A 23,494-nucleotide genomic window follows, 5' to 3' on the forward strand; every position below is an offset into this window, starting at 1 on the left:
ATGGTGCGGCGAGTGGCTGTCATCGGGGCCGGTGCCAGTGGGCTGGTGTCCATCAAGTGCTGCCTGGACGAGGGGCTGGAGCCCACCTGCTTCGAGAGGAGCGAGGACATCGGGGGGCTCTGGCGCTTTGCTGTGAGTGGGCTCTGCTTGGTTTTGCCCCCTCCCCATCTCCCCTTTGCCCGCTGCAACAAGGAGGGGGTGGCCGTGCCCTTGGGAACATCCCCATCCCAGAGTCCTGCAAGCCCTGTGTGCGACCACTGGCTTTAAACTCAATGCCAACCTCATCCTGCAGCCACCAGCAGATTTTGGGGTGCTGGCCCCTGTTTATCGCTCATATCCCTGTGCTGACCCGGAGGAGGAAAGTCATCCCCTGTGCATCCACAGATATCCCTGCTCACTTCTCACAGGACAACGCTGACGGCGGGAGGGTCAGCGTGTACCGGTCAGTCATCACCAACACCTCCAAGGAGATGTCCAGCTTCAGCGACTTCCCCTGCCCCGAGGATTTCCCCAATTTCCTCCCCCATGGCCTCCTCCTGGAGTATTTCCGAATGTACGCCCGGCACTTCCAGCTCCTGCAGCACATCCGCTTCAAGGTGGGCTGGGGCCTGCTGCAGGGGGGCCACGGGGGGCTTCAGGTGCCACCATCACCCGGGTGGGATGGGACAACAGCCCCACGAGGGCTGCACGTCTTGTGCATCCTGAACACAGCCTTTTTGGCTCCGTGTTTTAAGTTAGGCTGCTCAAGCAGGGGCTGCCCCATCCCGTGCCATCTCCAGAGGGAAGGTGCAGGTCTGTTGTAGCAGCTTCAGTGCTGAAACCAGGTTCCTGAGGGCCCGGCAGCCTCAGCCCTTTGTGGGCAGCTCCTTTCTGAAACTGGGCACAGCTTCTGACCGCAATTTTATTGGGTTTTGGTGTAAGACAACAGTTCTCAGCGTGAGGAAGTGCCCGGATTTTGCCACCTCAGGCCAGTGGGAGGTTGTCACCGAGACTGAAGGCATCCAGGAGTCACACGTCTTTGATGCTGTCATGGTCTGCACAGGGCACTACCAGGTGCCCCACCTGCCCTTGGCTTCTTTCCCAGGTGAGCCAGAGCATGTGTGACCCTCACAGAAAGGGATGTGGGCATACCCAGGAATGGGTAAAAACTCCTCGTGAAGATGCACTGGTGCTCTTGCATGAGAATTTGCAGAGCAGGACCATGATGAGGTTGCAGAGGAGGGTGGAGAGGGTGAAAGCATCACTATTAATAGAGGGGCTGAGATCTCTACAGGCTTTGCAGCACTTGGCTGCAAGGAGAGGTGGGGAGCAGTGGGTCCGGGGCCAGGCACGAGGCTGGAGCAAATGTGCCTGGTGGTAGGAGATGCCTCCTGCTCTCTGCCCAGGCATTGAGACCCACTTCAAAGGCCGATACCTCCACAGCCAGGAATACAAAGATGCAGAGGCTTTCCGGGGAAAGCGGGTCCTTGTGGTCGGCATTGGGAACACTGGTGGTGATATTGCTGTGGAGCTGAGCCACGTGGCTGCGAAGGTACAGAGCTATGGTGGCAGGGGCACGGGGCAAGTGGGAGGGAGGATAAAACGACCACTTTTCTTAAAGCTGAAGTTAGCAAGACCCACCATGGGGATGTTTCCCTCCCCTCTGTATGGTCCCTGCTCAACCCTTTCTTGGCATTCAGCTCTTTTCTTCCCTCCCACCACTCAGCCCTCTGAACAAGGCTTTGACACTGTTTTACTTTTACCAAATACCTGCCCAAAACTGCCTACGAGCACTCAGGAGATACTCCCAGTACCTGCAGAAATGGCACCTTTTGCTCCCCAGGGGCTTTGTCTCGTGAGGGACACCAGAAGATGTGACAGCAGGGTGTCCACACCAGTGATGGTGGCTGCGACCAAGCTTTGTCCATTGGGTTTCTCAATAAACAGACCTTCAAATTGAGGCCAGTTGAAGAAGCTCTACAATCCCTGGAGAATTTGGGCCACCTGGGAACATTGCAAAGGCCACCATGAGCTGGTTCACCTGGACACCGGCTGCTTCCCTCAGGACTCAGCTCCCAAGCACAGGAGCTGGGATTTGCCACGTGGGGCAAAAATGGAAGTCGGGCCTCTGGGCAAGAGGCCCTCAGGCCTGCCTTCTCCACCAGGTGTTTCTCAGTGCCAGGAGCAACACGTGGGTGTACAGCCGGGTGTCAGACCACGGCTTCCCCTTCGACATGGTCAGCACCACGCGCTTTAACCACTTTCTCGAGTGGCTTCTCCCGTCAGCCATCACGAGAAGGATCAAGTTTCGGAGGTTCAATTCATGGTTTAACCACGAGATCTACGGCTTGGCTTCTGTTAAAAGGTGTGTGTGATTTTTTTTTCTTTTTTTTCTTGGTTAGTTGTTGATTCTTAATGGTGTGAAATCATCTTTCACTTTGGGGGATATTTGCAGCATAGCAAACCATTGGAGAGGACTTTCTGGGCCCCCCTGGATGCTAACATTTCTCTCCTTCTCTTTCTCCATGTGCAAGTTCCAATTTTCATGTAATTATCAATGAAGAGTTGCCATTTTGCATGCTCTCTGGGACTGTCGTGCTGAAGCCAAATGTGAAGGAGTTCACCAAAACTTCAGCTGTTTTTGAAGATGGGACAACCGAAGAGAACATCGACGTGGTGCTCTTTGCCACAGGCTACATCTTTTCGTTTCCCTTCCTCGAAGACTCAGTTCGCAGCCCCCTCAAAAACAACTGTTCCCTCTATAAATGCATCTTCCCACCCCAGCTGGAAAGGCCGACCCTGGCCATCATCGGTTTGGTGCAGCTGACCGGCTCTGTGATGGCAGGAGCAGAAATCCAGGCTCGTTGGGTGACGGGCATCTTCGCAGGTGAGAGAGGGGCTGCAGGGATGGAGGAGATGCTGGGGAAGGAGGATGGGTCAACCTTCTGCTGCCCTTCGCACCGTGCTGGGCATTGCTGCATCAATGCTGACAAGGCTCTGGGAGCATGGAAGGGGCCGAAGGGTTGCTGACTGCTCTGCTTATGGTGCTGTGCAAGGTCTCTGGTCTCTTTGCTCTTCTCAGGCGCGTACAAGCTCCCTCCTGCCAGCAGGATGATGGCTGATGTTTTGAAAAAGCAGCCGCCGGTCAAAAGGTGCGTGACACTGCCACACCTCGGGGTGTGCTGTGACAGGCCTTTGCTTTTGAAAACATGTCAAGCTGGGCAAAGTTGATCCTTTCTCCCACTAAACCCTTTCTGCTGATCCATGGCTTCTCCAAGCTGAGCTCTGGGATGAAACAACCACCCTACAGCCTCCCCAGGCCCCACTTCAGCTCTTGCGGGGCTGGAGCAGTGCTGCCCCCAGATCCCTTCTGCCAGGCCTCCATGCCCTGCCCTTGTTCCCGGAATCTGTGTGGAGATTTGTTTTCCTCCAGACAGAGGGTGCCATCTCGTGGCTTCTCCCTCCCTACTCCAGGCAGCAGGGAGCGTGAGGCTGAGGGCCCAGCTCCCTCCCAAAACCCCACTGGAGCGCTGTCAGGGACCAGCTCCCTAGCTCAGCCCAGTCCACAGGTTGCATTTTGGTGGTGACAAGCAGGTTACAGAGATAGAGCAAGTTTCTGCCTCTTCCCTGTGCCAGAACAGCTGCTGGTGACCACCACATGAAGGCTCTTTGGGTGCCTTTAAGTCTGTGTGTCCCTACAGCAGGGACAGGCTCAGAGAGCGTGGCTGACATGTATCCCCTGCAATGTGGTGGCTTATTCAAGTCCAGGGCTGTGAACTGAGGTGAGAACACACCATCTGATTTTCTTTATTGATTCTGTATCCCATGGAAGGAATCCATCTGAGCCGGAGAACTTGAAGATAAGTTTCATTAACTACACCTCCGACATTGCTTCGTGTGCTGGCGTGAAGCCCAGCGTGCTGTGGCTGCTTCTGACCGACCCCCGGCTGGCCATGGCCGTCTTCTTCGGCCCCTGCACACCCTACCAGTACCGCCTGGTGGGACGGGGACGGTGGAGCGGGGCCAGGGCCGCCATCCTGACGCAGTGGCAGCGGGCCTTGAAGCCCTTGAAAACTCGGGTGGTGGAGGACGGAGCCTCCCCCTGCTCCTGGCGCTGGCTGGGTCTCCTCACCCTGCCCGCCATGCTGGTGGTGGGGTTCCTCCTCTCCAAATCTCCCCGTCCGGGGTGGGTCCCCAGGGGGCTTTCCCTTTTCTAGAAGGGACTGAGGGGGCTGTGGGGGGTGGTGTTGGGGGGACCACGGACTTCTGCCACCAGCCCTGGGCCTCCGGAGGGCTACAGGGAGAGGCTGAAGGGCTGGTGGGCATGGGGCCAGTGCTTCTTCTGGGGTGATGGGCGGCTTGTGGGGTGGGCAAGGGTGGTGTCAGTTGATTTGCTGGGAATTTGTGAGAGGCGGGAGGCAGAAATAAACCTCAGCGAGCTTTTCATGTTTTTAATGTGAGATTTTGCTGTTTTGGGCAACGGGTTGGCTACGAGGGGCTGGGGGGCGGACTTAAGGCTTTGCACCCCGGGAGCAGCGAGGAGGCAGAGACCAAAGGCCGGGGTGGGGGGGGGCATCCCCGACGGCCTCCCGCCGGAATATGGCGGCGAAAATCCCAAAACCCCCTAAATCCACCCCAATTCCTTCCTCCCCCCCCCCCAATGCGGCAGGGCGGGGGTCACGTGGGCGGGCGGGCGGGGCCCCGCCGTCCGCGCGCGCTCGCTCCGCCGGCTGGCCGCGCGCGCGCGCACGCGGCGCGGTGACGTCAGACGCCGTTGGCGCCGGCTTGGCCGCCCGCCATCTTGGCCCCTGTGTGGAAGCGGCTGAGGCGCGGCGCCGGGAGCGGCCGGCGGCCTTCGCCGGAGCGCGGTGAGCCCGCGGGCGGGTTAGTGGGGCGAGGAGAAAGGAAAGGAAAAAAAAAAAAAAGAAAATAAGAAAAAGAAGAAGAAAATAAGAGGAAATCCAACCCGCAGCGGGCTCCTCGGCCCCGCCAGGTGAGCCGCGGGAGGCCGCGCTTCTCCCCTCAGCGCTCCTTGGGCGGCCTTGAGGCAGGCGCCGGGGGGGAGCGGGCGGCCTGCGCCTCATGGCCGCGGGCGGGGGCGGCACGGAACGGAGCGGAACGGGACGGAACGGGACGGGGCGGAACGGAACGGGGGGACACGGGAACCGGGAGGGGCCCCCGGGCCGCTGCTCGCCCCGCCGGGCGCGGGGAGGCGGCGCTGGGCCCACGCCGGCCGGGCCCTGGTGCCGGGCCGCGCCGCATCGCCGCGCATCGCAGCGCAGAGCCCGGGGCCGGCCGCGCCCCGCAGCGGGCACAGCGCCGGGCACAGCCCCGGGGCGCCGGGAGGGGGCTGCGGGCTGCTTCCCCGCCTAGGTTGCCCCCTCTTCCTTACCCAGCTCTTCCCCTTATCCGCCTATTTCTCCCTCCCTTTACCCTCCTATTCCTCTTGCCTCCCGGTTTTCTTCCTCCTTCTCCACCTATTTTTCCACCTATTTCTTCCTCTCTTCCCTACCTATTTCCCCGCCAATTTTTCCCCCCTTCCTCACTCATTTTTCCCCTCTTCCTCACCTATTTCTCCACCCATCTTCCTCCTCTTCCTCAGCTCTTTCTCCATCTATTTTCCCCCTTACCAATTTCTCTTGCCCACCTATTTCCCACTTACCCACCTGTTTCTCTTCCCCACCTATTTCTCCCTCACCTTCCCCACTTATTCTCCATCCTCCCCTCTTTCTCCCCCACTTACCCCCCTTACCCATCTATTTCTCCCCTCACATACACACCTATCTCCCGCCCCCTTTCCTTTTAAAAAAGCTCAGCATTTCTCCAGGGAGATTCCTCAGGAAACCATCCCCTTCAAGCTTTTGCACTCTGTGGCACTAATTCTTCCTCCGCAACCCCCCAGGAAAGGAGAGGTTTTCCTTTGGGATGCTGGAGGCACGTGCAGTGCACCACACTGGGATTTTCTGACTCTGAAATATTTATCCGCAGCTCTGGAGACACGCAGTAAAAGGACTCCTGGATTATTTGACTTAGAACTGCACGAAGCACCTTCTGGGAAGGTACTGTTGTTTCTGCTCCTAGGGACGAGATTCGTAGGAATGGGATGAACGTGACCAGGGTGGTTTTATTGATAGCGCTTGAAGTGTGGTGTGAGCAGAGGTAGATGACATGGCTAAAATTCAGGCAGCCAGCCTGGCGTAATGGGAGCCATCACCCGGGGATGCAGGGCTTGAAAATTTGGGGGCTAAAGATGGCCCAGCCAGTTTCCAGCTTGGGCCCTTTTTATGGGGGAAGGGGAGCCTGCATGAGAGCCTGGTGCTGGGAGTTGTATGGGACACTGTGGTTTTGCTGTTTTTTATCCCTTTTGTGTCTCAGGCATGCATTTTGTAAGCTTGTCCCTTTGTGAAAGGCCTTGAACTCTTTATCATTGAGGAAGAAGTGTTTTTCCTTATCAGTCTTTGATTACTGGAGTCAAATGGATGTGCTAGTAGAAATAATCATTATTTCCAGCAGAAGGAACAGGATTTTTTTAATAGCTTTGTTTCTTGTGCAGAGGGACATCAGGCTTACCCATTGTTTAGCCTTAAGAGCTCTGCCTGGACAAGAAACTGCTTTTTAAGGGGAGAGGAAGTGGGACATGATCTCATTTGTCCATCAGTGAGAAACAAAAGGATGACCTTTTAATGCTGGCTGCCAGGAGCTGAATGGTTGTCAAACTCCTTTGAATCATATAGCAGAGAGGGTTTTTCTTCAAGATTAATTTTCGGATGTTTTAGTGCAGCTCTGCCATAGCTTCCTCCTTGGGACTGAGAAACCTGTAAGTTTTGAGAGTTCTTTGAACTCGATGGATGCTCAGTGAGGAGAGTTTGTCCCTTAGATTATTGTGCTCCGTGCACGAGGATGTGATCACTCTGAGGCAGGTGTGTTATTAAAGGTGGCCATTTGAGCTGAAGTGGGGATTGGCGTAGACCATTGCTGGAGTGCAGAAACTTGTGTTTGTCTGTCACCTGGAAAGCTGCCTTAGTATATAAATGTTCTATACGTAAAGTATTGCTTTGGTAAGTAACAGTGGGTAAAATGGGTGCTAATCAATATACAGCCATTTCTGTGAGTCTTGCTGATACCAATCTCCAAAGACACAGAGTATTTGTAGCAATCCATAGTTTCTTTGCTCTAGTTTAGACTTCATAACTGGAACTCTCCCTTTTTGTAGGGAAATCTGTCCAAAAAAAAAAAAAGGTTCAATTTACAGCTCTAACTTCCTTGTTGCTGGAGTCCCTGTTTTATGGCACAGATTTATTGCACGCAGCATCTTTAGGTCCTATTTCTCCATTTTCTAAAGTCTATCTGGGAAAGTGAAATGAGCCACGAAACAGGGAAAAGATGCTGCTGTTCAGAAGGGAGCTCTCCTTTAGGTGCTGTTTGTTTTAATGAGGCTTTTAGAGCAATAAAGTGAAAGAATGAAAGCCAAAGCAGTAGATACTTTGTAGGGGGTCCCCTTCAGCCAGGTGTCCTGGGTTACTCAAAGTGCAAGCCACGTTGCCAAAGAGCAATTCCAGAACATTCCCCAAGCCGTCTATGGGAGTGATGTGACAGTGGAGAGAGGATGGAAAACAGCCTAAATACCATATATGGGTGGTATGGGTAAGAGGCTTAGATGTGGAGATAGAAATAAAAAGGTAGCTCGTGCAGAAGGACTAAACCCATGCACAGCATGCTCTTGCAGGGGAGCAAACCCTGGTATAGTGTGTTGGAGGCAGGAGTGAGGGAAAGAAATATTCCTCTGTGATCATTTGTTGAAGGAAGAATGGGACTTCCTTAGAGGCCAGATAAGGTAATGAAGGTTGGGGGGGGCTCCACCCTGAAAACACACCACATTTCCACTAGCTGGGGATGGATGCTGGGCTTGTAATGACGGGACTGCGAGTGGTGTTTTACTGGTAGAACCAGTTGTTCGTCTTCTCCAGTGATTTTTTTCTATGCTCAGTTTCATTCCCTCGTGTTTTTTCTTCAAGACAAGGTTTCACAAACCCCATAGAAAGTTCCCATGGGTGAAAGCAGGTGCAAAAAGAAAAGCTGAGATTTTTATGAGGAGGTGGGAGGAAATAATACCTTGTGCATGTGTTTGTGAAATGAAAATGGAAAGGACAGAAGTCTTAAAAAATGCATAAAGAGCAGAGGAAGATGAAGTCCTAATAAAAATCAGATGAAGACAGCTTTTATGTCTATGAAGAACAGGCTAACAGAAATAGACTGTTTTTATTACAAATACTTCAGCCATTACATAACATTCTAACTAAATGCTAACGAACTAGTCTGTTACAGATTGCAAACACGTATTAAAGCGAGAAGCTTTTTATCACCATATTTTTTGTTTTCATATGTCTGACATTGTCTCGATTAATGGTGAAATTACAATGCGGAATCGTGTATCTTTTATCTGAAGTATGATAATGGTAAATTTTTAGCTGATAGAGTTCTAAAAATATGGTGAGCTATGTTTTCAGGGGCTTACAATATCAGAGACATGAATTACTGCACTTTATCCTGCATCAGGTACATCTGCTGCAAAAGTATCGGGTGAAGAACTGTGGAATCACCTGATGCTGCGTAACTGAGAGAAGAGATCTCTAATTTGGTGACTCTGAAAGTGAAAGGGCAGGTTTACTCGATACTTAGGTAGCTGGGATATAAGTTGTGGCTCAGCATGCTCTGAGGTACCACATGGATTTCCGTAGCAAGACCTTCAATAGTTAGGTCATCCACTTTTACCACACTGCTTGCAACAAATTTTGTTTTGCCAATATGAATAATTAGTCTGAAGCAAAGGTATGTCCTAGAAGGAGAAACTTGCCTTTGGCTTGTGATATGGTGACAGGATTAATTTACTGGAGTAAATAAAGAAACAAGCAACTGAAAATGTTAAACTTCTTCTGTAGCCATTTGGCAGATGGAAACTGCTATGGAAAATGGGTTCCGTGATGCTGGGGGACAGATACATAAAGCTGAGTATGCTGAGTATACAGCTTTTGTAATTCAGTTCATCTTTTTTAAACATGAATCGGGTCTAAAGATGAGGGCTGAAGTTGCCCTTTAATTGACCACTGTTGTCCAATATTCTTTGTCAGTGTGCTTTTCACAGTTGCTTCTCGTACATGCTGGGTATTCTTGTAGTCACAGGATAAGGATAGTTTCTGCTCAAAGAGTAATATTAGTGAGTCCTCTCATGGAAGAACGTGTAAGCAGAGATCAAGGGAATAACAGGCAGCTGGGAGAAGAGACTGTGAGTAGTAATGAACTCAAAGCTGGACTGGGCCAAGGTTTCTGAAGGAGCAAATTCTCCTATCTTCTACCTTTCTATGCACAAGAGTCAGGTTCTGTACTGATGTCAACAGTGATTTTTGGGCTTGTACATCTGGCAACCCTGTCTCTAGCTGTCTTGGTGAGAGTATCTCTGATAGTCTTATAGACAAATGTGTGGCACCTCGATATAGAGGAGAAACTGACGTTTTTTGATCTATGAATCACTTTAGGAGTATGGTGGGAGTTACAGGCAACACAGATTTGGGGTGTTAAGATGGTGACAAGCAGCTTAAGACATAACACGACTGAGTAAAGTAACTGTTACTGAACATTTTGCATCACGCTAAGGGTGTACAGAACTCTATAAAATGGTTCATTCTGCGGATTCCTACTGCTCACAGGGTTGCTTCCATCTTGGGCTTGCAGTCTTCAGTAACAGAGAGATCTTGAGAAGGTGAATGAAAAGATGTTGGAAATATAGCTGGAGAAGAGGAATCTATTTTGGTACATCTATTTTGGAGAGGAATGGAGCTCTTTAGGGGTTTATTCCCAGTGTAGCTCTTGTACACTACCAAATATCCTGGAAGAGTTCATGAGCAGAACAGCTTGCCTGAATATTTCAGAGCAACATCTAACTGATTTCTGAAGTTAAAAGCCTTATTTAAGTAACACAAATCATTACATTTAAATGTGTGGATAGGTGCTTTGAAAAATAAGTTTAGCTTAAAAACTGACAGATTTCTAATTATTTTCAGCTAAGGTCAGGTATATTTTATAGGTGTGGAAAGGTTTGATATGGAAAGAAATCTGCTGCTACAAGTGAGTTGTGTTTCCTTGAGATGAACGCTGAAACTGAGCAGTGTATCTTTCTCGTCAAGAAATATTAATTATTACTTGGAAATTGTGGTAAAGGAGCAGGAAATGAAGGTATTGAAAAAGATCATTTGAATTATTCACAGTGAGGATTGGCTTTATGTTTGTCTCTTAATAAGTCCTCCCCTATTCCATTGCCCACGTCAATGTGGGGTGAGTGGGAAGGGTATAGGAAGTACGTAGGAGGTCTAATTTGGCTTTTTAGAAATCAGTAGCAAACACTTCATCATCTAAACCTAGTAACTAACTGGACCAGAGAGGCAAAAGAGTGCCACCAGTTTAAATGGCATCATTTCAGAGCTTGTAGGGCTCTTACAGTAAGAGTGTTACAACAAAAGGGAAAAAGAAAACAGTGAAGAGATGGATGATTATTAAAAAGCTTCAACTTTTGCTCCTTACTTGAGTTAGGAATCTGGTTCATTGTCATGTACCTATCGATTATCTTTTGTCAGCTTTCTAAAAAAGAAGTGTTTTGCACCAAACAGTGTGACTGTTTTGCAAAACTGACCCTCATTGAGCCCAATTCCTGTTTCTGGTAACTTATCCCAGACAGCTGTCTGCAGAGGAGCTCATCCTGCACACTCTTAAGCCTGCACCTTCAGATCTGCTGAAGTGCAGCTGGAACAGCAGAGCTGTGGCGTGCTGCTGCTCCGTATGTTTAGGAATGTCAAAGAATCCAGTGATGTGGAGGCTTCTTGTTGATACCCTTTTACTGTAGGGTGCAAGCAGTTCATTCTTATTCTTGCAAATGGGCCCTTCAATCCACCACTATCACGAATTCTGCTTGTCCTTTGTAGTCTTCTGCACATCTGAATCTGAGCAAGTGCAGAGCAGTGCTGACCATTTGAATGTTTTTAGCACTGGTTTGAACAGGCACGGGGGCATCTGTATGTCATTGGTTGCCTAGCTTCTCCAGCAGCCCCCATGGGGGCTTCCCTTTTCCTTCTCTGTTATCAGGCACGCTGTTCTCAGCCTGCCAGAGCAACTGCTACTCAGGATACCACTGAGAAGGGGACTCCCCATGTTGCTTTCTGTGTGCTTGAGGACAATGAGTCCACTAATGTTTTTGCCTTCCCAGGCTTCTGCTGGATGGCGTGATGCAGTTGAGCAAGAAACAAAGTAGTACTTATGACAGCATGCTAAGTGCTGTTGTAATTTAAGGGACCGTTTGTGATCTTAAACATTAACAGATGCCTTTGCAGAGAGCAGCTGTGGTCAGGATAAACTGATCTAAATTAGTTTGTGAGAAGCCTAGTGGATAGTTTAACTTTCTTTTTCAGTTAAAAGAACTGAGGGGTAAGACAGGTCGCGATAGTTTCCTTTATTCAGGGAAACATGCACCCACCAGCCGACTATTTGAGTACCGTGTTTTGATAGCAGGTATTTGAGTTGTTTCTGCAGGAATTTGCCCTAATTTATTCCCCTAAGTTTTTCTCAAATAATGATTTAGTTCTGAGGACTTCAAAGTTTCTTCATTCTTCTAAATAATGTTTTTTGTTTGTTTGTTTGTTTGTTTGTTTTAATAAACTCTTGAATATATTGAAAATAAAAATCTCATTTGGTGTCTGCAAGTTGAAAAGCTAATTGGGTGAAAGCCCTTAAGTGGTTCTGTTCCCAGAAGTCATGAGAATGCATCTCGTTGTGATGCTTACTTTACTTATATAGAAGCTGTTCCTACTTCTTTTTTCTCCTGGTCCTGGCTTCCTTCCAGCACTTCAAAAGTCCTGCAACAATTAAAAATTTACAGTTTCAAAAAGTTTCTTAAACTGCAGGAAACTGGAAAAGCAAAAACCTGTTGTGAAAAAAATGTGCTCTAATACTTAGTGGCAGAGAAATGAAGAGCTGTGAAGTAATTGTCAAGCTATTTAGGAATAAAGAAGCTTGTCACAAAAGTGAGCTGCAAAAACGTTTTGGATCTTATGTTTGCAACTAAGAATGTATCTTTCTGAAAATGCATTCGGTAGTCTTGCAAAACATCTAGATTATTCTAATTTATGTTTGTGGATTATCAGCACATGGCAAGAATAGCTGTGCTGTGTTAGTGCCTTAGCTTTATGGTGTGCTAGTTCTGACTTACGTGTGGCACGCACTGTCAGTCTTTACTGGAATCTCTTGAAAAAATCCTTTCTGGCAAAGAAGCTGTTTAAATGTATTTTGTTAGCTTGAAAATGTGCTGGTACTCGAAGGACTTGAAGGAATACTTCTATTAATACAGTGCGGTTATTAGTATTTATTCATCTGCCATTTTCACTTGAGTTGTGGTGGCGATGCTAAGCTTCTTTCTGCCCACCTGCTTTAAGTTGAACAAGCAAGTAATGGGACTTCTGATCCATGGCAGGAGGTGAATGCCATGCTACAGCAGGAGTGACCCAAGTACATTCAGTCTAGTGGCACATTCAGGGTTTCTGATTCTCAACATTTTATGGTGCTTGTGACATCCCCTGCTATGGCTTACAACTTCCTTGTTCAGGTCCATTTTCCTTGGAGTTTGTATACAAAAAAATAGTATCAGGAAATTAGCCTAAAGGTTGTTGCAAAGTAGTTGGAAAAAGTGACTGAAGTAAATTCGCTAAGCTCAGAAGCAAAACTAAAACCATTTCTGTGTAAGTCATCCAGTTTTATGGCTGTACTGGGGATTAGAGGCGTAAGGCAGAGTCCTGTCACGGTACTTCACTTCCTGAAGGCGCTTGAATGCTGGAGGAAGTGTAGGAAGGGGGTTCTTTAGGGTTTCTTTAGGAGTGCTTTTGTGTCCATCCATCAGTCCTGCTGTTGGACATAGATACTGGATTTTAAGCTGAGGAGTGCTATGTAAATACACAGATTGTTTTTTAGGGATCTGGTAGAATTGAGTTATTGTAAGCCCTTTAGATACGCTTGAATTTACCCAGCTGCATAGACTAAATGGTACTTCAGGTGCTTGTGCTTCTTAAAAATCATTTTAATTTTCGTTGTAAACATGACTTCAAAATACAATGCTGTTGTCCGACCGTTAGAGAGATTTTAAGCATAGCAGAGAGCAGACCAGAAAAAGTAAAAACTGTAACAGACAAGCAGAGGAGTGGTAGTCTCAGGAAATGCCTTTCCTTGCTGGGAAGAGGCGCAGGGTTGATTGTGAGACTTGGTCTTGAGCTCCCTTTTTAAGTCACCTGCTGCTGTTAGTGGGTTTTTGCACTCCACTTGCTGCCTGGTCCTTGCTTTCTCAGGACTGCTGTTCTGTGGCGAGGTGCTGCTGCCTCCTTCCAAACATTTGTTTGATACCTCTTGAGCCTGGTGGTATCTTCTAGCTACAAGGTAAGAGTTAAATATGTTGCTGGCCATTGGCAAGCTTCTTCATAGTAACGTTGAAGCTAACTGTCCTAAAAAGTTTCTAGACAGTCTGAGCTAATTAGATTCATAGGGTGGGAACTTCAGTCTTAATTGTGTGTGTGTTAGAACTTAATTCCCGTTGACTGTAGCAGGAGCTAGATGCCTAAATAGATTTGAAGGATTATGGCCTTAGTCTGAAATTTAAACAGAAATCTAATTGCAGTTCATCAGCCTCTTCCAGTGAGAGAGGTGGTGCCAGTGCTTTGTTCTTCCGGCTTTTTTCTTTTCTTAGAGAAGAAGGTTTTTTGGTTGTTGTTTTTATTTTGAACCACTACTTCACTGTCTTTATTCTTCCTGCCATGATAAGGATTTAGAGTAACAGACTTGCATTGGATGCTCTTACAACCATAACATTTCTCTTCAGAGCTTGGGAGAGCACCTCGCTTTTACTTTCAAAAGAACTTGATTTGCTTCAGTAGGCGGCCATCTCTTTACAAAGATGACAAGAAAGCTTTAAAAATAAAAATAATAATAATAAAAAAAAAGGCAGTCGTTATTGGGTCATCCTTTAGTTCCATAGCAACCTTTAAAACCCACTCTTTTTATGTCTCAAACATGGCTTTTCCTTCTTTGATAATTGGCAATGTGCATTGTTTTATGGCTTCTGTAGGCAGTATTATACTAGTTCAATGCTTCATTGCTAACACTTTGTACAGTTTAGATTTGAATCTCCTCTTGTGATAAAGTTAGCTTTGTGTCTCAAATATGAAAGAATCTACAGCCTGAAGAGTACGTAGGTATAATTATAAAGCTAAAGGAGTCAGAAGTATTACATCTTCTGCATGTACAATAGATGAGAATTGAATAATTTAAGTGAGACGCTTATTAACTCCAGCATTTTGTTCATGAGAATAGTTACGTTCATACTTTGAGTACCTCTTTACATTATCTTCTGCCTTTTAAAAGGTAAAAGTAAGTGAGACTGCTGTGCTGATGAACAGCTTCTCATACAGTATTAACTGGGAGACCAAAATAGAGCCACTGGTGTAAAACATGGAAGAAGGTGACATATAATCATAGAAAGCATTGAATCCCCGGGATAACGGTATTGCCTTAAGCAATATTGAGGTGTTATTTGTCAAAACACCAACCGGCTTTATATGATACTCCAAACATACAAAAAAATATCCTCAAACAAAATGAAAACTGTCCTTTCTTTCCCAAATACCTAGTAGCTGTAAGTAGCTGTAGTGGCATCGTTCTGCTTGTGAGGGGAGGGGACCACAACCTCATCATTCCCTGCTTTCACTTCAGAAGGAGAAGATTTCACAAACAGTACAGGTAGTATTAATTACCTTAGCTAAACAAAAGTAACCTGTGATATGAGAAAATATTTAGTGTGTTTTTGACAATTTTATTGCCAGGGAGAGTTTATCCTGTCTGTGACTTTTTGATCACTGTTAGATGGATGCATTTAAGAAGATATGGTGCTGATGGTGATTGATCCCACGGATCAGGCTTCTGCTGGCAGAACTATTCTATGGGAATCTGGTTTCTGTGTATGTTAACTGAAAAACTCATGCACATATAGTTAAATAAATATTCAAATCTGAGTAGAGACAGATCTGAGGTTTGTATGGCTGCTGTCCTTTTATCTGTGGCTTTTGACTCCAGACAGCTGCTTTTAATTCGTATTTCCTTTTGTTCTCAGCAATGCTCTGCAGAAGCTGAATAGAAATGACAGATTATTTTAGTTCCCACTAATATTCCTCTGCTGCAGGATGTGTCCTGAAAGTTTATTTTAAAAGTGTTAGTCACTGCTACTGGTACCATCTTATTATACTTGAGGGATTCCTCATAAAAGTTCCCTTTATATTTGTGGTTTGTTGCTGGTTCTCCTGTTGGAAGGATGTGTTGAATGTGACTGGTGTTTCTTAGAGAGGACAATTCAGCAGGCAGCCTTCTAATCTAAGGCAACAAAAGTTTTGCTTTCTCTGTGGATTGCTAGTTTGAGCTAAAATGATTTGAGGTAAGCTTAGTTTCTGTACTGAATTTTTGAGAGTGCCTGGTTGTATTTCGTTGCTTGGCTGAGCAGCTCTGTTTAAGAGACAGCTAACTGTAGTTTAAAATTGGTGCAGGTGTGTTTGTCGATGATCATTTCTTGCATCCCCACACTGCATTTTTACAAGATGCATCTGTGGGATAGCGTCCTCAAATGGTTGTTTTGTGTCACGATCTCTTTTCTACCCGATGCATACCTGGCTTTGGTAATGTTTTGGGAAGACGCTCTTAGGCCTCAAAGGGGAACAATTTGAAGAACTAGCAAAGCCTGCTTTGCTACAGCTTTGTCCTATTCCAAGTGCTTTGGTTCTAAGGAGCAGAGCTCCTCTTTGATTTTCCATTTAAGGGTCTTTCACAATATTTCCCTATAGATTGTCCAATGCTTAGGGGATTAGCCTGTGCTACGTCTTTTTCCTCAGAGGTGATGAGTGCACAAGAGAGAGGATGATTGAAAGGGTTTTCTTTTCCAATTCAGCCCATCTACCTTCAGAAAATTTGTAGAACCGGTGTAGTCTCTACCTTATACCCTCTTCAAGTTTGGCTGAAAACCAGTGAGCCCAACATCTACAGATGTGGAAGAAAACTGGGGATGGAATTACTAGCCTGGCTCTCTGAGTAAATAAAATTTAATATAGATCTTGTTCAAGAATGAGTTGTAGCGAGATCTACTCAGAAAGCTTTGAAGGTCTGCAGAGCTACAGTTCTTCTAGACGGCAGAGCTATGTGGTTTGTCTGAGGTATGGGAAATAGCTCAAAAGTCCGTGAAATCTTTAATTTTCAGCCTGCATAGCAGCAACCTACTTAACAATGAACACTGCTGCAAATTACTCTATTTTTAAATATAAAAATAAAATCCAAACTACAGAAGCTTCTTTTTATTATGTTGATTTGGAGGAGTGTTTTGCTAATTATGTGTTACGGGGGGGGTGAGGCTTGTTTTCATGTTATACCAAGCCACCTGGTGCTGAAGCTATTAAGAACTGTTTATAGTGGGATAAATGGCCAAAACATTGATTTATTTTTTTTTAATAGGTCCTGAAAACGGTAGTCCCAGAGTGGTGCTTTGGGGACTATAAAGTTGTACATATGAGGACATGAATAAGAGAACGTTAGTTAATGTGTATTATTCATACATAGTGCTGTCAGATGAACTCACTATGTTTAGTTGTAATTCAGTTTACCAATATTTGTGTGCAACCTTCTCCTTGTGCAAAACCATCTATTCAGTAATTAGATAATATTCTTGAGCATTCAGTTGAAAAATAACAGGATTCTTTTACATAATGGGATATAAATTAGACGTAAAGCTTTCAGGGGTTCCAAACACATGATATTCAGCATCCTATGTTTCTCATTTAAATTGGCTTTGCTTATCTGTAAACGGTCCATTAATCTCTTTTCTGAAGATCACAGGTTTTCAGAATTTAATTTAAATTTTCAGAATTTAACATCTAGCTGCAGATTATGTTTAGGTTTTACAATTACGAGGCAAATTTTTAATAAAAACTTAAGAGTCTAAATGTGCCAGAATTAGAGTTGAAATGAAAGCTTTCCTTTCTAACAAATTTTTAATGGCATGTTATGTGGGGTGTCAGGTGCGGGGCTTGTTGAGGTATTGAGAATGATTTTTTTCAAAACAGATAACACTGAGTTTGGGAACATCTGACTCTATCATCCATCTGGCATGTGTCAAGAAAGCTTCGTTTTTGCATTGTGTTTTGTTGTTCCCAAACCTACCAGAACCACATTCTTTAGTGGGCCCAAAACAAAGCTAATCTAATAAAAGTGGAGTTATGGCCAGATACAGATCTGTATATGAGGCCCCCTAACCACTGTTTTAGTGCCCTTAAAATGAGGGTAAGACAGCATGAGAAATCTTTCTAGATTTGTTTCTCGTCTTGTGTTTTGAGAAGTGCTAATTTGTCCCAGTTATGACTAAACTTTCATGTAGTGCTTTTTATGATGCTTCCCACTTCACAGATGGGCACTTGAGGCACTGAGAGCTTAAGGCCCTAGGAAATATTCAGCAAGTTTGTCTTGAATGGTGTGCCTTGCCTTAAATCATTGCAGCTCATCCTTCTTCAGAATCAGCGATGATACAGACTTTGGAGTGGAAGTGATGGGAACTAGATATCCTGTGTTAAATAAGCAGCGTGAAGCTTATGTAAATGTTACCTGTCACGAATGATTGAGCACTCGTAGGCTAAAATGGGGGTGACATGTCCTGAGCTGGTAGGACTGCGTAAAAGGTGGTGGTAATATTGCTGAAGAAATCTATTGACATGTTATACTTGCATTTAAGCAAACTTATTTTGTTTAGCAGTTTAAAAACGCAGCGCATAAAATAGAGTTCTAGATGTTCTCATGTGGCCATCTGTGCTTACATCAGCTAGGATGGGATGCCTGGAAAATACAGGGAATAGTAATCTTTCTGCCAGATGTGAGGAATGGTGTATGTTGTGCTTCAAATGTGTACAGAAGCAGATCAGTTGGAAGACCATAATAGAAAGAGTACAGTTATTTCCCATAGCAATAGCGAGAGTTGATCTGCCTCTCAAAAACTGTGTATAAAGAAGCTTTCTACCTGAACTTTTACACTACTCTCTTCCCCTTTCTGTGCCTGTGTGTACTTTACCTGTTCGCTGAGATAATAAAATGTGATAAGTTAGGCAGAATGCTCTTCTGTTCTCACATGTAAGTTTGTAAAACCATTTTTTGTATGTGTAATAAAACCACAAAATACTGACATGGACATAGTGAGGAAACCAGACAAGAATTGCTGTTATGATGTTAAATGGTTTAAACGTCTTACCATTCCAGTCCTGAAAACTTGACCTCAAAAATACTTTCTTCCTTGTTTAATCACAAAAGAATGTTTTTCTCAATTGAAGGTAAAATCTTTTCTAATCTGTGTTTTTTCCTAATCAAATGCTGTGTAAATTTTACAAGTACATGAACCACTACTATTAAATTCTAAACAGTTTATTTGGGGGAATTCTGAAATATTCATGAGAGCTAGGAACTTGCTGGAAAAGGTCTGTCTGGTGTGTGGGCAGCGGGTGTTCTGTTTGTCATTTGTCATTTTATTTCAGAAATAGGATTCTGGCAACCACAGTCTAGGAGAATAGACTGCATTCTGTTTATTCTACCAACTGTAGGTATCTAAGAGAGGGTACAAGTAAATGTTCCTTGATGGTGGCCAGGGTATCTAGAAGTTGACAGCTCCTTACTGTACTAATTTCTGTACGCATGCCTCTGAGTTCATTGCAGGATCTAAATAAGTCAACCGGTTGCAGTCTGAAAAAAGACAGGTCCAGAAATTACAGTACCTTTAATATGCAGGTCCTGAGGTCGCAGAGGAAAGGTCAGTTAACTCGATAACATTACGAAGTGGCTGAAAGGTAATCTTTGCTCCAGGATTTTGGAAGCACTGCACCTTCAGTAATTATGCATATAGTGACTGTAGGCTTTCAAAAGGAATTGCTGACTGGCTTAAATTTCTTAATGGTGCAGTAAACCCTGCCAGCTGCTGTTATTACTTGTACTGCTGCCTATCCGTCTGTTTGCTATCATGGTAATTATTTAATTTTAGTAAGTAGTTCTGACATCTTTTTTACGTTGCTACTGTTCAGAGGTATACAGCTGTCCCGTATTCTTACTCATTTGACTGTAAGTCTAAACCCAGCAGGCAGTAGCATTTGCCTTGGAAGGGTTTGACTAATAGAGTTCAGACTAACTGCTGGCTACCCATAATTAACAAAAGATAAATATTAGAGAAAACTTAGAATCACTTGGTGAGTCTAGTAGTTGCCAACCTAGAACATAATTGTATGTACGAGTTAAGCATGTTTTATGTTAAAATACCTCATAGACAGTAGTAAAGAGGGAATGATTCTGATGTTCCTGCATATGAATGTGGTATACACAAGTGAAGTTGAGTGAAAATGCAAAGCCATTGGACCTGGACACAGCCTGGAATGTTATTTCTTGTGCCTTAGAACCACGCAATTATCTCTTTATAACTGCTACTGGATGGCACTGGGGTGCTCGTTTAATGTGTGACCTAGCACATATGTTTGTAGAGGGCCAGATGGGCTCAAGGGGAGGATTTGCCATCTCTGACATAAGTACCTAGTCTAAAGTCTAATTTTGCAAGTGTATCTTCTCTGGCAACCGGCGTCAGGTATAAACCGAGTTAAATGTGAATGTATTGACTGGCCTGATTTACAAGAACACTGCTTGCAGCGCTTCAGCTATTTTCTGCAAATCAGATTACTGAGGAATGTGCAGTTTTAATCAGTTCAAAATATTCTGTTTCTTCGTAGCATAACTTCAGAAAAACTTGTCAAACAGTGTGAATCTAAATACTAAAAAAGGCATAGAACTCAGCTGTAATGGGTAGACCTACTTTGTTGATTTTTGTAAACTTGACATCAAAAAGCACAATTGGGAAATAATTACCACCCTTTGTTCTTTAAGCTATGAAATGTTCCAGGAAAAAAAAAAAAACACAATTCTTATAATTAAGATTTGTCTAAGTATTCTCTCTTCTTCTGTGAAGAAGAGTCATGGTTAAGATTTTCCATGTTTGGTTTCTACCAAAGGTATGAGATGTCATTTTTAAATTGCATGGGCAAACAATGACCTGAAGTGTTTTTTTTGCCAACTTCTGTTTAATTCAGTGTTGTGAAGCCATTTTGTATTTGCAAAATCTGGGGGCTGGAACTGGTCTTGAGCTTAAAATTATAATGGATTGTTTTCATATAGGAAGAGTATGAGAACCTAGCTGAGTAGCAAATCAATGTGGTGTATTACTTCACATGTTTATATGCCCATCTGAAAACTTGTTTGCCACCCATGCCCTCCTGGTAATTACCTGCCCAGAACCTACTTCTCTATTTGATGCTCCAGGATGACCAAGGTGGCCTGGTTTCTACCACGAAGAGAAGTTTGGGAGCAAAAGGAGGAGAACTGAAGGAAAAGAATCAACCAGGTTCTTACACAGGTGTTTCACTGAGGACCTGATGATAAACCTGGGTTTCCTCGTAGAAGAAGAGGTTAATGCGCAGGACCTAGACACTGACTTGATAAACTAGTCAGCCTTGATTCGTGTCCCCAGACTGGCTGAAAGCAGTTGTCTGGCCATGAGTAATGCTAACGGGTGTGTTGCTGAATCATAGATCAGCATTGAGGCAGCCGTGAACAGTGAGTGAATGGTTGCTGGCAATCTGCTTAACTGTTAGCTCCACAGATAAGCTTATCTAAAGTCACTTAATGGGCTATTTGTTTTTTCTTCTCTGCGACTGTAATGGTGTTTTAAGCACTGAGCTGTGGCTTCCAGTGAAAGCTTGCAATTTCAGTATGTAGTTCTTTGGATAGGTAAGGGACAGCCTATCAGCCCTATCCAAAGTCTGTGTTCTGGTTATGTGGTCAACTTGGTGGGCTGGGTTCAGCCTGCTTCCAGCCTCTTTTTCAAGTTTTTGGATGATGGGAGGATGCTGACCAGTCTGGCCAAAAAAAAATGGTAAAATGCTTTCCCCTTGTGAGAGGGGAGAATACATCTCTTAGCCATGTATATGGTCTAGTACAAAGCTGAAAAGTGTCCCATTTGCAGCAGTCTGCATGGATTGTAGTAGAATAGCATCTGCCCAAAACCTACTACTGAAGCTGGACTGTTCTGAGGCTGTATGCCATCTCCACTTCTTAATCTTTTCAATCATGGCTTGTAAATTGAGGTAGGTGGAAGGGAGGGTGGGAATGTTATCATTCTCATATAAATTAAACTTCACTGGTCTCTTGCCATTGGTTTGTCTGTCATGACCAAATAAGTGGTTTTTTGGTTTTTTTTGGACTGCTTGTTTGTCAGACTCTTCTGAATATGAGTGCCTTGTGTGCGAATTGTGTTTCTATTGAAGGTCTTCTGAGACTGTGAGTTTGACCAGGGAGCTGCTTGATCACCAAAGGGTTTGAGCAGGATGTACAGCTCTGACTTGGTTCTTGTTTTCCGCTCTTAGAATGAAATGTGAGAGTATTTGATCATCCCTAATTTCTGGACTCAACATGGGAATAGATGAAAATGGTTGTAGTAAGGGGTGTAATGATTTTTTTTAGTGTTTTTAAGATTAAATTGACTATATAATAATATTCTGTTTAAGTGAATGCTCACTTGTGTTGCTGCCTGATGATGAGCAGCCATACTGAGAAGTGCCTTCTAAGAACCAGTGAAATATTGGTGATAATTGCTGGGTGGTTCTTCTCAAGACCTGTTATTCTGGGGGAAGGAGAGGGATGACCTGTTCTAGCAACCCTGTAATTTACTGCTGCAAGAAGAACAGTGTAACTCCTAGTTTAAGGAACTCCTTTACCTTGCCTGTCTGAACATACCCTGTTCCTAGCTTTGAAGAAACTTCTGACTTGGTGTATTTATTTTTTTCTATCTGCTGAGTTTGTGATGGTTTTAATTGGAAAAAAGCAAATTCCAGAAATATTGTACCACAGTTAGTGGTATCTAAGTGCTTGGCTACAGGAGTGGGTGAGGTCATTGAGCTTCCCCAGTGGGGAACTAGCTGCTGATGGAAACTCGGCGTGCTTTTTTTTCTTTTTTTAGTGAGATCATAGACAATATTTAACGTTAGGGGGTTTGATACTGCTTGAATGTTGACCCTCCTGATGATTTTGTGATGTTCCTTTAAAATGGCATAGAGTTTCATAAGGCTTAGGTGCTCGTGAATCTAGTGTATTAGAAGGCATCTGCAGTTTGCTTAACAGAAATAGTGATAATAGCACTAAATATGCTGTCAACTTCTGTCTTGTGAACTCTCCCTTAAGTATTGGCTTATCTTCAAGCTGTTTTGCTCTTCTGGTGTTTTGTTTTCAGGCTGATTTTGAGGAGTGAGCGGGAGGTACCAGACTCGATGAGTTTCCATCGAAATGTCGGAAAAGTCAGGCCAGAGTACAAAAGCAAAGGATGGAAAAACAAAGTATGCAACACTCAGTCTGTTTAATACTTACAAGGGAAAGTCACTGGAAACTCAGAAAACCACAGGTGAGTTAAACTGACTTTATTTATGCATTCTGTTTCATCATTACTGTTGTGCAGCTAATTAAGAGTGCAAAGGATGTGATCATTATCAAGCAAAAAAAATTGGCTGTGGTTACAGTAGTTAATAGGAAGAATTGTGGAAAAAACAATCTTGATTATGTTTGCTGGTTACCTATGAGCTAGAGTTTCAGTTAAGGGGGTCAGTGTTTTCAGTCTATTAGAAAGCAGAATATAAGTAAATAAGAACTGTTCTACAGCTGCAGTTTACATTTGTTACCAGCATATGACAAGCCATTTCCCAGCTGTGCTTTTTAGTGAATTTTTAGAAGATATTCTCAGAGGTAAAAGCACTGCTGTTTTGAGATCTTTAGTGAATGCATTTGTTCCCTGAGTGGTATAAGTAACAAACTTTGGCAGAACTGGAATCGTCTGAATACAAAAAAAAAAAAAAAAAAAAGGGGGGGGGGGGGGGCGGGGAATGTGTATTTTCATGTTCTTTTGTCTGTTTTGCTGACAAAAAGGAGGGGGACTGTTTGAAGAATTGGGATGGAGGTTCCAAATTCGTTGAAGTTTACTATAATTTTCAAAGGTTGCAACTGAGATGCTTGATATAACACGTTTAGGATGTTATCTTATACTTGTTCATCTGAATTGAGTAGCTGGTAGGATGAATGTCCAACGTAGTGTGTTGGGTTCACGCTGTTTTTTCATAATAGTGGTCTGGAGTAAACACTCTGAGGAATGTTTTTGCAAGAGCAGCACCTGCCAACTGAAACTGGCAGCAAAAAAAGTGGGATGGAACCATGTAGGTATTCCTCAACACAAGGCATGTTACACCCACCAAAGGACTGAAAGAATATCGCTTGATGACATCTTAAAGGATATTAAGAAATCAACATCATATTTATAATGGCTCCTCTAACTTTCTGT

General features: G+C 44.6%; 2 protein-coding genes across 9 annotated transcripts in view; both read left to right on the forward strand.

Annotated features, from left to right (window-relative positions):
* On the forward strand, window positions 1–4,196 carry LOC311212152 (dimethylaniline monooxygenase [N-oxide-forming] 2-like; the record flags this gene model as incomplete). Its single annotated transcript, XM_084291316.1, has 8 exons — window positions 1–132; window positions 408–596; window positions 922–1,084; window positions 1,386–1,531; window positions 2,145–2,344; window positions 2,514–2,866; window positions 3,062–3,131; window positions 3,812–4,196. 8 exons carry the CDS (start codon window positions 1–3, stop codon window positions 4,194–4,196), a joined length of 1,638 nt encoding a protein of 545 aa, XP_084147442.1.
* Window positions 4,197–4,764: 568 nt separating this feature from the next.
* Window positions 4,765–23,494, forward strand: part of PRRC2C (proline rich coiled-coil 2C) — a 69,870-nt gene continuing 51,140 nt past the window's right edge. For all 8 annotated transcript variants that reach the window (XM_084291294.1, XM_084291297.1, XM_084291299.1 and 5 more), the window contains exons 1-3: window positions 4,765–4,972; window positions 5,968–6,038; window positions 22,400–22,567. In XM_084291294.1, coding sequence (XP_084147420.1) covers window positions 22,453–22,567 — 115 coding nt within the window. In that variant the 5' untranslated portion in view covers window positions 4,765–4,972; window positions 5,968–6,038; window positions 22,400–22,452. The remainder of the gene's footprint in view (window positions 4,973–5,967; window positions 6,039–22,399; window positions 22,568–23,494) is intronic.

This window comes from Netta rufina (assembly GCF_964035555.1).
Source record: "Netta rufina genome assembly, chromosome: 8".
In the NCBI taxonomy this organism is placed as follows: Eukaryota; Metazoa; Chordata; class Aves; order Anseriformes; family Anatidae; genus Netta; species Netta rufina.